The sequence below is a fragment of the Malurus melanocephalus genome, unplaced genomic scaffold (genome assembly GCF_030028575.1).
Source record: "Malurus melanocephalus ecotype Western Australia unplaced genomic scaffold, MMel_1.1 scaffold_91, whole genome shotgun sequence".
In the NCBI taxonomy this organism is placed as follows: Eukaryota; Metazoa; Chordata; class Aves; order Passeriformes; family Maluridae; genus Malurus; species Malurus melanocephalus.
Genome location: NW_026623323.1, coordinates 790,295 through 805,986, shown reverse-complemented (window position 1 = coordinate 805,986; position 15,692 = coordinate 790,295). Strand labels below are relative to the sequence as shown.

General features: G+C 42.2%; 1 protein-coding gene across 5 annotated transcripts in view; it reads left to right on the top strand.

Moving 5' to 3' along the window:
- Window positions 1-15,692, top strand: part of ANK3 (ankyrin 3) — a 333,606-nt gene that overhangs the window by 213,572 nt on the left and 104,342 nt on the right. For all 5 annotated transcript variants that reach the window (XM_057368385.1, XM_057368383.1, XM_057368382.1 and 2 more), the window contains exons 8-10: window positions 3,269-3,367; window positions 10,084-10,182; window positions 14,634-14,831. In XM_057368385.1, the coding sequence (XP_057224368.1) occupies window positions 3,269-3,367; window positions 10,084-10,182; window positions 14,634-14,831 (396 nt within the window). The remainder of the gene's footprint in view (window positions 1-3,268; window positions 3,368-10,083; window positions 10,183-14,633; window positions 14,832-15,692) is intronic.

Sequence of the window (15,692 nt, the reverse complement as noted above, 5' to 3'; positions counted from 1 at the left end):
AGCACTTCAAGTCATGTGCCCCAGGAAATCTGCCAAGAAGGAGAGGAAAGGCTGTGTTCTAGTTGATAATCCTTTGAGCATTTATTGCATGGGTTTAGCTTGCTGTTCTCACAAGCAACGCTTCATATTCCCTGTAGAATTTGTTAAYTCACAAATTGGATCTCAGTGTGGAGGGCTCTACCTGAGACCTTACCCAGCACCTGATTTTTCAACAGCAAGGGCARGCAGCGCTCCAGCAGGAATTCTGGAGCTGAACCACACCTTTTAATGGCAACTTTTGGAAGGCATTTCAGCTTTATGACTGCAGGAAAACATCTTCAAAAATTTCCTGATTTACTATTCTATCTTAAGAACAAAGGRAGAAATTTTTAGAAGATCAAACAGATAAAAATAGACTGAAAAGACAGCAGATGCTGTTGATACACTGAAGAATTCAGAACCTTACATTTGGTGGCTATTTTGTTTGCTGATACTACAGTTTTAGTTGTTGTTAATAAACAACACCAAAGTTGCACACATTATGAAGCTTTTTTTATCTCTAGTTTCTTGTGACAAGTACAAATAACTCAATTTTGAGTTYCTTGTTTTATGATTTGTCATCAGAAAAATTAATGATGAAATCTAAGATTTTTTCACTTCTCAGTTCATGTTCTTAATTGTGAAAGGAGAGATGGGAAAAACCATAGGTATGAAACCTCTAGCTGTGATTCTTTAAAACTTGGCACGAGACAGTGTTGACCAAAGAGGAGTTGCTTGGCCTGAACATCACTGTGCCATTATTTAGGCATTCACAGAATGCACCTCTTCATCTGCTTGGAGTCAGAGCTCTCAGCCAGCAGAATTATTGCTCCATATTCTTTGCCACCAGTAAAAGCTTAAATAGGTAAATGACAAAATTAAATTCTGAATAGAGACTTGCCTGCTCTCTTTTTCTCTTTTCATTTCCTCACAGTGTTTTCCTGAGATGTTRGGRGTGAATTTCCCCACATTTCCARTGGGGGTAATTGCCCCTGTCAGAAGCTGGGAGAAAATTGTGCTGTCCTAATAGTTTAGGTAGCAACTCAGAAATATGAATGCWGTTTGAACAGGATTTGGTTTTGAACATGAAAGAGGATATTTTAATTTTTTTCCCTTTCTCCTGCAAACATACAGCATGACCTAAACCCTTAACTGCCAACTGGTAGTCATCTCTTTTGGTTTTGAGGTGTGTGTTTGCCAGCACTCATCCATCTATTCCAGAATCAGCTCTCCTTCATTTATGGCAACAGGAGCTTTGACTGGCAAACAATCAGATCCAAAGTGCACATTCTTATGTGGTTATACCCTCCCCTGTGCTGCAGTAAATTTAGATTAGTGTTGAGATGAATGAGAACCAGACTTCTAACARGTATTWCTCCTGCCTTTTGTAATGCTGTCCCTTCCTCCTCCATTGCTTCCTTGATACTTGGAAAAGGCTTTTCTTCTTGTCTGAGTATGGAGCAGTAAATTATTAGTACTAAATTATTTTGATGTATTAAGAAAGCAGTAGGGTCTGTTAGGCTGAGTTAACCTCTTTGCCCATCAACATCAGCAAGTGGGAAAATGTGTTCCTTTAACCTAAATTACCTGCAGTACTCTTTATTTGAAGACACAAAGTTATTTCCTTTACCATTTTTTTTCCTCAGGAAGGTAGAATTCATCTTGCTCTCCCTCTGACCTCAGTAACATCTTTCCTACTGGGAAGGGAGAAAAAGCAGAAAGTATCTCCACATAATTGTTTTTCTTCTCTCTCTTTCTGTCCTCTTTGTGACTGATACAGTAATGTAGTGACCCCATATTATATCCRGTGTCAACTCCCAGTCAAACAGAATTAATTCCTTTTTTTCAAAACCAGCTCACAAAATATTTAAGTGATCACACAGTCCTGAAAGGACTAGGCACGCTGCACTTTTTGTTAAATGTGCTGAGCATCTTCTTGCTTTCCTTTGTTTTTTAAAGGAATGAGAAGCTACCCTGACACAGTCATCACTTTGATACTCTAATGATCATGCATATTGTAGAAAGAATCTCTGTCATTTAACCTTGCTAACATGTATTTTAYCTCTGTGATAATATTAATTAGTCTTCTTTAGTAGCTCTGAGTTAGCTTCATAGTGAAATTCTGTGTAAATGAGAATGCAGCGACTGCGTGAGGTGCTTGGTGTTATGATAATCTGTGAGTCACCGTGTCACATCTCCGAGGGGATCTTTCCTCGGTGCTGCTCCTGTGTCACTGCACTCACCTGCAGTTCTGCAGAGGCTCTGTTAGCCAGCCCAGACACCTCTGTTAGACACCCTKTACCCCTCCCCAGCTGCTCAGGGTGTTTTTTTTGGGGGGGACACCCACTCCTGCATCTCCTGCCGGCTCCCAGGCTCAGCACAGCCAGCTGTTTGCACTGCCCCCGAGCGCACGGGAGCGCGTCCTTTACCGTCCTGTTTGCCTGCACACCGGAGCTCTATTTAGCCCCTTTTATATTCCCTTGGCTCCATACCATCAGATATATGCAGCCCTTCATTGGCCACGAGATAAAGGATTCATCAGAGCATGAAGAGACGTCCTGGCAGCGCCGTGTTCCAGCAGCGCTCGGCGTGCGCAGGCGTTGGTTGTGTAACTGTCCTCGATGTGCAGTGTCTCTGCCGGGCACCAGCCAGGGAAGCACACACACTGCTCCACAGCCTGCCTTCCAGCACACTATCCCACCCATTAGAGCACATTGGGTAGGCAGAATTAACAGTGGGACTGAAATCAAGGTGCTTGTCAGGCTTTCAGAGCCTGCTGATAATGTTCGGAAATAAGCAGTCTTGGCATCTCATAATTTTTTAATTAGGTCTACAGATGTAATGGTTTTATTTATTTTCTATGGCTCTTACAAGTCCAGTGAAGTTGTGAKGTGTGAATCCTTAGTGCYACACATTCAGAAACAACCAYGGCTGGGTTAAATTGCTAGGATTTWKTAAAATTGCAWAAGTTTAACCCTTAAGCAGRAGTTGTGAGCTGAGGCATAATCATGTCATCTTACAACTGTAACCACAACTTGATTTTTGTCTTCACTGTGTGTATGTTGGGGTATCAGACCAAGCAATTCACATGTGTGACTGAACACAGCCTCCTTTTGCTTTCCTACTCCCAGGGAAACAAACTGTTATGCTTTAGCAAATTGGGCATAATCCATTCTGTGGGCAAACCAAAAATGGAACTCCTGAAAGACAGACATGCATATTTATTTTCATGGTTTTTTTTCTTCCACAGAATGATATCACGCCGTTGCATGTTGCATCGAAAAGGGGAAACGCAAATATGGTCAAACTCCTACTTGATCGAGGAGCTAAAATTGATGCCAAAACAAGGGTAAGCTCAAGCTTGAGTGCTGGAAGTGACTGTGTGGAGTTATTGCCTCTGACCTGTGTGTTGCTGTAGAGCTYAAATCATTCATCTTCCAGCCAGGCTACTCCAGCTGCACTGCATTTATTTTTYGTGAAATTATTGCAGTAGGGTACTAACATTTTATATCTCTTCTAGCAGTACGTGAAGCACCAAGGATGGCAAAGCTCAGAGCCAACCACTTTCCATGTTCTTTTTTCCAGTATTTAATTAGGAAATAGTTGAAATGTTTGGAAGTAAACCTGGAAGCAGTGGTGCTGTGGGCTGTCAGGGCAGTCTTTGCAGCACGCTCCTGTATATGCGAGGTAACCCTCAAGAGCTGTCCCAGTAACTTTTTGACAATTGTAATTTTMATTAAATATTAATTTATCACCTCTCTATTTTCTATTTTTAGTTAGTCTGTGTAATTTACCCCAGAATCATTCTAAACAAAAGAAATTTATCACCTAAGAATAGTTTTCCTACAGTTATTACTGTATTCACAGGTTTCTGTTTAGTTTTCCAGTGTTGCTGCAGTCTCTGAGATTTCCTGCAATGCTYGTTAGGCACATACATATTTTTTTCCTCTGGCAAATTCAGAAACTGGGTCAGTTTATTTTGTCATCTCTTTGTTTTCTCCACATGTTTTTCTTCAGCTCTTCTACCTTTAGTCACTGATGATTTATTTCTAAAATATTACTGTTTTTTTCTGATTGGGGGTGCATGGAAGATGACTTTTTGTGGGTAGTGTGGACAGTGGGTATAATTTCTGGACAAAAATACCAGCCTCCTGCATGCTTCATAGAGCTACTGGGCTGAGGGGGTGTGAGGGCCTTGTGGTGGGACAGATGTGCATTTGGTCAGAGCAGGGAGAAAGGGACTTGGTGAGGGATKAGTTGCTTCCTTCTGCAAGTATTTGCATGGCCCACTGCAGTCCAAAACATTAGGGACCAGTACTTTAAATAGTCGGAGTCAAGTTAGTTCCTCTAGTTAGGAAAATTCGTGATGTGCTTCATTTCCTGTATCACAAGCTCCGRGGTCAGATGCTGGGATAATTTATGTAACTAAAAATACAGGCTGGGACGGAAACAGGATCTAGGAAGAGGGCAGAGCATTAACAGCTCCTGAGTCTGGCACAGCTTCCCAGTGAGGCAGAAGGCAGTGATGACTGTGGGTTGTTTTTTCTGGCTTCCCCCAGAGACCGCCTGTTTCCCCAAACAGCCATCCTCTCCAGAAGTCAGGAGGGATTTGCATAACCCCTCTCGCTCGTGTGGCAGTCCTTGCTGGCTCTCTGGCAGTGCCGGAGGCATTGCTGGCTGGCACCCAGTGGGTGGAGGTTGTGCTCCCGGCAGCACTGACTCATCCTGGKGGGGTTTGGGGTTTGGGATTTGGGGTTTGGGTTGTGCCGAGGAGGCTCCCGGAGCCTCAGACAGCTCCGTGATGGAAAGGGAGCAGCACCAGGAGATTCACAGATCAGCAGGAAAAGCGATAGAAGGCTGAGAGTGATGTGGTGCTGGGTGAAAAAAGGGCGTTTTTTCAGGAGTGCCTGCCTGTTTTCATATTCAATAGCAAAGATTAATTGCTGTGAGCTGGTACAACACATGTTCCTGCTAAATATCTCCTGTTGTTCTGACCTGACCCAGTGGTGTTTTCCACAGCTGAACAATTAAGATGTATCAACTTTGTAGATATTTCATTTTTTTTTTCTAAGCACTGTTCTTTTCAGTGTCCTAGATATAGAATGGCCCTACAAAAATACAGGATAACAAAAGCTCTKCTCCTTTACATCCTTTTCAGCAGCATCACCACTGCTGAATGTATTGAAAGGCAAAGAGCAGCTGTCTTTTCTGATACTTGTGTCAAGTCCTGCYTATGAGCAGGATGCCCAGGCAGAGCCCAGCCTTGTATGTTCTGTGCAGAAAGCACACACAGCTTGATAACAGGTGGGATTTGCATGTGAAAATAAGTGAGGCTCCCAGTACCACATTTATAAATGTGAGACCTCYCTCTTTATTCCTATCTTTTTTCAAGAGATGAACAGAACTTTCATATGTAACTATCATATGTAAGCTATAAGCAGATTTTTGTTGTTGCTGTTGTTAAAATAGTTTTTTTTTCTTGGATATTATTATATTCTTTAATGCAAAGGTTGATTACAGAAGACAAAATGCCTTCTTAAAGGTAAATGGCAAAGGTTCTGTACTCACCTGAAAGGACAAAAAAACCCTTTGAAATTGCTGGTTTCTGTTGCTCTGGGGCAGAAATTCTTAGGCCTTTTTTCCTCCTGTTTCAGGTCTGTATTTCAGCTTTAAATGAGAATGCAGAACATACTGGTTTGTGTTGTTGACCAAGCACTAACAGAGCTGGGATTTGCTGCTCTGACTCCTAGATGGGATAGATTTAGCTATTCAGCTGGCATTTTGTGGTCTGTTCCTGCAATCCATTCTCTGTATGGSCTACTGGAATACTCTCCACATAATGCCTGTGCTTATTGTTCACAAACATAATCATTTTATAGAGAAATTCACATAAAGCCTTTCCTGAGCAATAAATAAGTTGAGGTAATGATTTCTTTTCCTTAGTCATTTCCATGAGCATTTGCATTTGCTGCTGACAGATGGTCCAGGAAGCTGTAGTGCTGAAGTACTGCACAAAAGGTTAACGTGAAGGRCTAAATCCTCATCCTGTTTAAATTATTGTAGAAGGAATCCAGGAGCTCCCACTTTCTCTGGATTCATTAGGACTGGGATTTGATGAGCACCATTCTCTTCTCACACACCAGTACACCATAGCTGGGAGTTGACAGAACGTGTGAGACACATCCCAAAAATGATGTTACAAGTATTTTGAGACTCAGACATGCAATCTTTTTTTCCGTTTTAGTTCACATTTATGTTACATTGTTTATTTTAACCAGCTGTTTGTCTTCCATCTCTTACTTTTTTTTTGTGTGTGGGAGATGTCTAGCAACCAGTTCTTGGGCCTGGACCCTGAATCCTTAAGGGTAACCCTGAAGAACTATATGCTGCCAGGGCAGCTTTAATCATTCTGGTTTTCAGCTAACATTCTGGCCAAAGGTCTCTTAATGCCTCATGTAAGATGTTTACTGAATTTTGCCCTAATTATGTTTCTTCTGTCTTCCAGAAAAGACTTTAAAAAGTAAAATTTATTAGAGAGGTTGATTAAATTAGCTTGATTTGCTTTGGCTGTATAATACTGTACATGCCAAAGTGAATTTGTGTCTGAAGCAGGCAGCAAGCAAGTTTTAGCCTGGATTAACAATAAGTGTTTGTAATCTTCATTCTACTGATTCTGTAGCTAAATAACAGGCCCAGCACTCATATCTGCATGAAAACATGTGGGATATGCTCTTTGAAGATGCATCAGCTCATGCATAAGCTGCTCCAGAAAAACCACATGTATTAAGTTATGAAATAACCACACTGGCGCTGCCTTGGCGTTCTGGGAGCACAAACCCTGTTTGTTGCCCCATTGCCCAGAAGGGGCAGAATGGCCCAATGCAGTGAAGGATTGAGGAGTCTGGGAGCACAGAAGGGCTGTGGGATGCAGAGCTGTGCCAGGTAGCAGTAAGTGCTCCCCTGGGAGTGTGTGCTGTCAGCCTCTGGCCCAGGGGACAGCATCCCTGCTGCTTCTGCCAGGGCCCTTGACAATCTCCAGCAGTTGGCTGCACCTCTGACAAGCTCCTGCTGAATATCTGCAGCACCTTTGGGCTTTTACTGAGTATTGTGCTTGGTTTCATCGCTCTTGGACTGGCTGAGAAGCTGATAGGAGAGCTGTGGTTGCTGAGGCTTTGGGAGACAGCCCAGAGGATGCCACTGTGCCACTCCCTGAGGATTGACAGGGATTGCAGGGAGGCTGCTCTGTGCTGACCCCAGGCTGTAAAGAGTCCCTTACAGCCATGCGTGCTGGTGAGGAAACACTGCAGCAGGGAGGCTCAGTCTCAGCACAGTTTTGACCCCACTGAAACAAGATCAGGGAGCTGCACAGGTGCCTGAGTCTCAACAGGGACCAGAAACGAAGTTTAGGTCTCATTTATTTGTGTTTGTGTATGTGTTTGGAATAAAAGCTAAAGCAGGCAGCAGCCCCAGTGATGGGTGTGCAGTGCTAATGGGAAGCTTGTACCTAATCAGAACTCCTCCTATTGTCCTCTTGGCTTTGCTGGAGCTGCTCTCAGGCTCTCTGGRGGGATAGATAATGCAGATGATATGATTTATCATGTCAGTGCATACTTACAGAGTCCTTAATCTGCAGATTATTGTAATAATCGTTTGTAATGGTTTTTCTGAGCCATTRCAGACTCTCATATTAAGGCAAGTTTGCTTCCTAATACATGTAATATATTTCATGCTTCACATCGTATAGTCTATGTGAGCAGTAAATAAGCAACTAGAAAATCTGACAAAGTCAGTGAAATCTTTGCTGAGCTCAGAGCAGTCTGTTTTTATCTCAGAATCTATCTTTTTAAAAAAGAACGCTTTGTGATCTGCATTTCAGATTGCCTCTGCACATTTCTTTACCTGCTCTAAGTGTCATGTAGCAATTAACTAAACCAGTGAATAGACAGTGTCTTTTGAAACTTTAAAAAAAAAAAAATCTGTGCAGCTAAATTACCTGTCTTGGAGTGTATTTGCTCTTTGCAGTGGGGGAGCTGACATCCTGCTAACAACAGCCATAGATCAGCTGTCCCAACAGGCACCCACATGCACTGKGATGTTGTGTCACATGCCATGGTAGTGACTGCTCTGGGGCCCAGAGYGAGCTCCAGCTGGCCAAGCATGACTGCCCACTCCTCCTGAGCCACAGAAACCTTGTCAGCCAGGGATTGCCACAGAGGGTCGGGACACTGTGCTCTGGGAGCACTGCAAGGGTCGAGAAGGGACTGGAAGATGATCAAATGTGTCTGATTCTCTGTGAGCGTGGTACGTACTAACCTTGGTTCGCTGGTGAAATGAGTTGGGGAGGCATTGAATCTGGAAAATCTGTGCCTGATCTCCTTGAGGATCTATTTTGATGTACCTGCAGAATTAAAAGAAGTGGTAATTAAAGGAATTAAGAACAATAAGCAATCTAATGCACACCCTGATCTTTAGCTCTGCCTCCAGGTCTGTAGTTACCTATCCTTGCTGGGCTGCATTTTCCTTCACATACAAGTTTGGTTTATTCTGTGTGTAGGTGATTTTTCATTTCAATTGTTTGTGTCTGCTCAATACTTTATATGCCCTTACCTGTGGAAACTGCTGGTATAAGAAATATGAAAAAAATACTTGTGAAGCTGTGGCCAAACATTTGCAACTCAGCTGAAAAATACKTCATTTGTGGGTTTTGGTATCTTTTCTCTTTGTCTTTACTTGAATGTTTTGCACAATACATCCTGAATTTGTATTTGTATACATCATTTTAACAAGATGCTCTTCCCRGTACTTTATGGGCTGAAATAACAGGAAAAAGCAGAAATTATGATAGAATTTACTTTAGAGGTGTCCGTAAGAACATTGTGGGCCAAGCTGCATTCATCTTGTGGGAACAAATGAGTCCCTGGGTTAAGTCTGAACCAAAATATTTTCTTCATCTATGCCAAAAATATATGCCGTTTAAATGCAGGAACATGCACAATGAAAACCATGCAGGTTTTAAATGAGAGCAGCAGAAAAGGTTTATCATAACCATTTCTATCTGCTCTCTTTCCTGGGTTTATTAGGAGCAGGTAAAAGAGTAGAAGCAGGAGAGTGTAAGGCTCCCTGCACCACTGCCTCCCTCTCCCTGGCTGCCCTCCACTCTTTGTAGGATTTGAGCTCTTACTCCAGTGAAGTGTGGTTTAGGAATTATCACAAGGGAATATTTTAATTGCACATGAAAAATGTGACTAAGGAGGTACCTTAATAATATTTGCTGTTAGGAGAGGGAGGGCATGTGCATGGAGTGAAAATAGGATGCGTGAGAAGGAATTTTAGATAATYCCTGACATGCAAACAATGTGAGATTCATATTTTAGACAATACAACATTTCTTTTTTAAGAGTACTGGAACACACTGTGAAAAAAACCCTTCCTTTATGACTTGTAAGTGAAAACCTGAAGTTTCTGAAAACTGTGACACCATTATTTGCAGCGAGCAATAGGATGTTGACCATTACTATTCTAAAAGAGGTATGGACAGTATGCCTTGACTCCAGCCCAGTCATTCAGCTGGAGGTCACACAAGTACAGTCTGCACAACAAGAGACAGCAGTGAATCCAACATAYTTCCATGGTTTTCTCATCTGCTGTACACTGGTCAAAAATCAATGTAATAAAAAAGTCTGAGTAGGAATTTTCTTTTTCCTCCCAGACTAACTGACTGTCCACTGACTTTGACRCATGCTGACACATGAGAGACCCAGTTTGCTCAAAGGCATGCAAGGAAAAAGTACCTGAAGTGCAATCTCATCTTTTTCTTGCATGTGCAATGAGGGCCTGGAAGAAGACCATTGCATGAGCACCAGTGTGATGTGACTATTTACATGTTCAGAAAATCAGAGCCAGAATGTKCTCTGCTGGCTTGAACAAACAGGTTCAGCTGTTCATTTTCAGAAGAGCAGCATCCTGTAGGAATTCATGAGCATCTTAGGTCATCACAGGTGTTTACAAAAATGTGCAARGTTTTATCATGTCTGACACTAATAAGTTTTACCTCTGTACCCACAGGATGGGTTGACTCCCCTCCACTGYGGAGCAAGAAGTGGCCATGAACAAGTTGTAGAAATGCTGCTGGATCGTGGTGCCCCTATTCTTTCCAAAACCAAGGTAATTGGTACTTTTTTCTGCTGGGATAATCCTTGCACTTTTTTTGATTTTTTCCTAATGTAATTCTGTATGTCTCATATGTTTAAGGGTTTGACAATAACTTTCCTATTTCTTAGTTATTTAAAGTAACTGTGTGGGAGCTCTCCAAAGTGAATGCCGTATGTAGCGCACGTCTGCATATGTAAAATGTGTTAAATCGAGATACACAAGAAAAGATTTCTGTGCCAACCAAAAAGGCTTGTGTGGTAGCCTTATCCCTCAGAATTCCAGTAGCTGAAGATCTCTGTGCCTATCCTGGCATAAATACGCGGTGATTACAATAAATCTTCAGCTTGTACCAATTTACCCTAAGGCTAGAGAAGAGACAAGAGATAAAAATAGAGCAATGTCCCCTTGCAGAGACAGCTCGTATTTCCTAAGGACTTAGCCTGATTACCAGTTTGTATCTCTCCACTTTGTATCTCTCGACAGTTTATCACGCAAAATCCTTCCTGGGAGTTTCAGATCACCTGTGCCGGGGTGCACAGATTGCTTTAGACCCASGGGCTGCTGTTAAAGGAAGCCAGAACCCTCCTGGCAGTGGTCTGTGCTGTGCTCTTACTGCTGATTTCAAATCTCAGAGCAGCAGCCTGCTTTGCACCACCGCAATCCGTGACTTTCCCAATCCGGGATGACATTTGGGCTCTGCAGTTTGTTGAGGTCCTTTCTAAAGATAACCTTCCATTACATTTTTTTTCCCTCAGTCTGTAACCTGTGTATTTCAGCAACATTTCTGTTCCCTTGTTATTTCTTTTCTCTCTCTGTCATCCTGTTCTGTCTCAGCACCCTTCTATATTCTGCTTTTCTCCTCCCTGATTTTTTTTCCCTTACTGGAGTATATTTAGCATTTGTTTGGGGAGGTTGGCTCCAGCTTTGCTGTGCTCAGTGCGTCACTGGCAGGAGCTGTCATGGATAATCTGACAGACACTTTGCACCCATCCCCTGCCTGTGGAATTTCCATGGATTCCCACAGCCCCGGCTTGCAAACTCCATGAGCACGGGAGAACAACAGGGGGCTGGCTGGGAACCCCTGGGCCACATCTGCCACTCTTGGAGCCTAGAGCTCATACTCCAGGGAGAAAGGCTCTTCTACCCTCTCAGATCGCTTTTTTTTATTACTGAAAGGGGAAAAAAAAAAACCCCAAACCACCACCGAAACAAAACCACAAAAACCCTAACCAAACGACAAACCCCACAACAACAAACCAAACCAAACAACACCTACATAAACATAAACTCTTTCTTTCATTTCCACCATCATAAATTAAAACCTTTCCTTAGGAACTACATTTCTTTGTTGCATTGACACTATTTTCAGGTGTTAGCCCTGAACTTAGGCTGCTGTTCAAGGGCTGTAGGTTTTGGATTTGTTGCTCTTGCTGAGCAGACTCTCCCAGCCTGGCTCAGAGTTCACTAGACAAAATCAGGCAGATTACATGGGATAGTGGGTTTGAAATTGCCTCAGGCAGAAAGACAGACTGGATGTTGATCTGCGGAGGCTTATATAAACAACTTCTGCAAAACAGGAGCCTCCTCTGGAWGAGGGAAAGCTGTTATGTGTTAAAAAGCAAACAGAAGGAAGTACARAGCTTCCTGCATTTCCTTCTGATGTGTTAATTCCATCATTTTCAGAAGGTGAGCGAGGAAGTAGCTGCACCTCTGAATGGCATAAATGAATTCATTGATTTGGCACTAAACTGCAGCACTGTCCTCTGCAARAATAAGTGGCTCCATTCTCTTCAAATCAAGTCATATATTATTGGAAATAGGACACATTGTTGAAAGAATTTGAACTTTACWAAGTTTTCTCATGTTATATAAAACTCTTTCAGAATAATAACCAGGCTGCAGCTTGATAGCTATTTCCTACTATAGTTGGTTTAGTGTAGTGCTGACCCCTTTTTGCACTGGAATAACCTTAGATTTATTTTCAGGGAAGGCAGTGTCTTAATGGATTGTATGGGGCTTTCTGCAGGCAAAATAAAAAGGGAGTTCTAGTCCTGATTATGCCAATGATTTTCTGTGTAAGAAATTACATCCCTGACAATAAATGTCCATCTTTTTTTTTTAATTAATGGTTTTTCAGACTTCTTTGGCACTCTTTATTTTTTTTTTTCTTCTTTCTCTGGATTAAAGCTCTTTGACACAATACAAAGGTACAAAGGAAACTCCATAATTGTCATCTCCATGGTCCTGTTGTGTTTGGGGTTTCTTTTGTTTGGTTGTTTTAAGGTATGATGTGACTGTCAATATCKTTGATTAATCTTCAATTACTTTCCCTTTTAATATTTTCTTGGCAATCTTTGAAAAAAAAAAAACAGTAACGCAAGAGTATTTATAAAGTGGCTCCATCCTAAAGTACCAGATCACTTCTAAAGGTCATTATTGGGTTGTCTTTCACAAGAAGGATGTCAGACTGGAGAACACACTTACCTGTAATATTTTTTTATTTTGAATGGGGCATTGAAATATTAACTGACTTGTGAAGATTATGGAGTATCTTCTACTGCAACAGAATTAAGCCTGGTTCAGGGTATAAAAAAAGACAATTTTCAGGTTTTTTTTTTGTCTTCATCAACTTTTTTAGCATCTATTCTTGTCTCTTGCTGCTGTGTGAAGTCTGGCTAGCTGCTGCACTTCTCTTGCCCATGACAGATTTTGTCAAGTTTTTTTCTGATTTTTCAGATTGGCATCTAGCTGCCCTGTTTCTTCCATTCTTCATCAATGTCAGTGTTTTGGTACAGGTCTCTCCTATGAGGGAGTCCCATATCAACTTCTCAATCTCTTACTCCATTAATAAGCCTGGGTTATTGGCTGTTATTGTGAAGAATGACACTTTACACCCGAAGGATCTTTCTTATAAAAATGGAGCTGAAAGGTGTTTAATGTTTCATGATTTTTTTACTCTCACCTAAAAAGCATCATCAGTTATAAGCTGCTACCAGGAGGGCTTGGTGACCAAGGGAAATTTATCTTTTTTTTTTTTTGTCCTACAGTTAACTACGCTAGAAGACAGTGAAAACATTTAAAATGCCTTGCTGGTATTAAGCTTCCATGCAGATAATTGCTGTAGTAGCCTTTGGGAATGGGAGGGAGGCTTATCCAAGCCAACATAAATCAYGAGTGAGATGCCCATGAGATAATCTCACTTGAAAGATACTGCAGTGTCCAAGAATATCCGTGTCTGAGCACTGCCTGTAGACTGCTCTCCAGTTCTGACAGGATGTGCCTGTTTGCTCTCACCATCCTCATCCCATCTGGATTTTAAAAATTATTTCACTGCATATTTCCACCTTTGTTTTGAATGGTTGTTACTCCGGGAAGGGTGAGGGAAGAGTCTGTGCCTGAGATCTCGGCTGGTTCATCCCTGCTCTGCCTTTGCTGGCTGCGGGCACACGAGGGCACTGCGAAGTCTGTGAGTGAAGATTTGTGTCTCCCCATGCAGACACAGTGTACTGGCAGTCACCTGCAGGTTATAAACTATTGTGTGCTGCCACAGGAATAGCTTCTGCACTTGAAACTAATTTTAGCATTAGAAGAATCGAGTCGTAAAAAAAGTGCAACTGGAAGAAGTTGCTATGTACCACTGCTATCAATGCCTCTTCCATTCTGGCATRATTTTTAATCTTTCATCATGAAATAGTGTCCATCCTCTCTGTTTCTGAGAATTTTCTCCTATGCTTTTACTCTGGAAATATAATATATTTTGGCAGCTTGTTCACTATTTTAAACACTGCAAGAAACAGTTCATTGGCACCTGAATCTATCTCAGGGGTATCCCTGGTGGAACAGCTTGGTAGGTCACAGCATGGAGGTTTATTCAGAGATTTTTAGTTGAAACTCTTGATGTTTCACCAATGTGGACTGGGGAGAGTGGTCTCCAGAGCTGTGTAATGTGGTGTGAGCTTGTGAACACCACAAATTGAGGAAAACACGAGTGGAGGGATGAGGGAAGGCTGCAATGATTGCTGAGTGATGCTCTGATCTATGYTGTCRTGCCTRGTATAYACARGCMACGTTAGAGTGGTGAGTTTAATGCAGCTTTAAAAACCAGAAAATTCCCTGGCTGAGGTGTTGAAAGTCACAAARTGCTGTTCCTCACACAGCTCGTGTAAATTGAGCGGCTTTTCTGAGCCACACTGACTGAAAGCAGCTACATTTAGAGCCTTGCTGGCATGTTATGACGGCTTTTCAGTGTGGGGCTGCCTACAAACTCCAACCAAACAAGGTCCACATTCTGGAGTAGGAACCCCCATCACTACACTGAGCACGTTATGTTTATTTTGGGCGCTCTCTGGGCTCATGAAATTCTTCATACAACAAATAAATCTCAGCTCCCAGCACAGCGCGGAGGAGTTTCCCTTCTTTGAGCAACCTCTAAACCCACCCGTGCTGGGTCTTTCTGTTGGCAGAATGGTTTGTCTCCRCTGCACATGGCAACACAAGGGGATCATCTCAACTGTGTTCAGCTCCTGATCCAGCACAACGTGCCTGTGGACGATGTCACCAATGACTACCTGACGGCGCTGCACGTCGCTGCCCACTGCGGCCACTACAAGGTGGCCAAGGTTCTCTTGGACAAAAAAGCCAATCCCAATGCCAAAGCACTGGTGAGTACACAGCAGGTGGCTGCTCCCAGCCAAACTCCCTGCAGAGTTGTGCTGAGCCTTGCTGGGGAGTTATTTTGTGCCTGTGATGGCTGAGAGTGAGGATGTGCTGTCATTGCTGTGGCCAAGAATGAGCACTCGATAATGTCTCGTGCTTAATAATGTCTTTTGCAATCAGAGAAGGCCTTTGCTTGCAGACAGTCAGCAGTGATTTATGAATTTCTAGTGTAACTGGAGTGTTTTTGCCTCGTGGTGGCTTTTAATGATTATGAATAGGTGAAACAGCTGCAGATGTAACTGCTGTGGTTTTGGTATGGAGAGAATCCTCATTTTCCAAGTGTTTGTACAGAGAAAATTAATAGCAACCTTTGAAACTGAGGCCATTTTTATAAGTTTTCAGTGATGTGGAACAGTAAAAAGTAGGAATGAGTTAGATAATGAGTATTTGTGGTATTTTATATCAATGGAGTCATACACCTTTCTGCTTTAAAAACAACTTCAGCAAAATACATCATTGCTGTTAAACTGCACACAAACAGAACACATTAATGCCTTTTGTTCAAATTGCAATCACAATCCATKCTATTCAAAATGTCTCTTTGATTTGTTCTTCAATAACCATTCCAAACAAATTTACATTCAGACATGACCTGGGTTGACTGGTTTCATGGCCTGATGCTAACTCCTTCAACTCCTGAAATGTTCCATGAGCTCCTGAAACCCTCACAGGCAAAATGGGATTGGCTCTCTTGCAAACAGCACAGGTTGTACAGATTTCTTTCTCTCAGCCCCTCTGTTTTTTGTGTCAGATCAACCTGTCTTCAGGTGTCTTTGGTCAAGCTATTACGACTTAGGAGCTTTGTT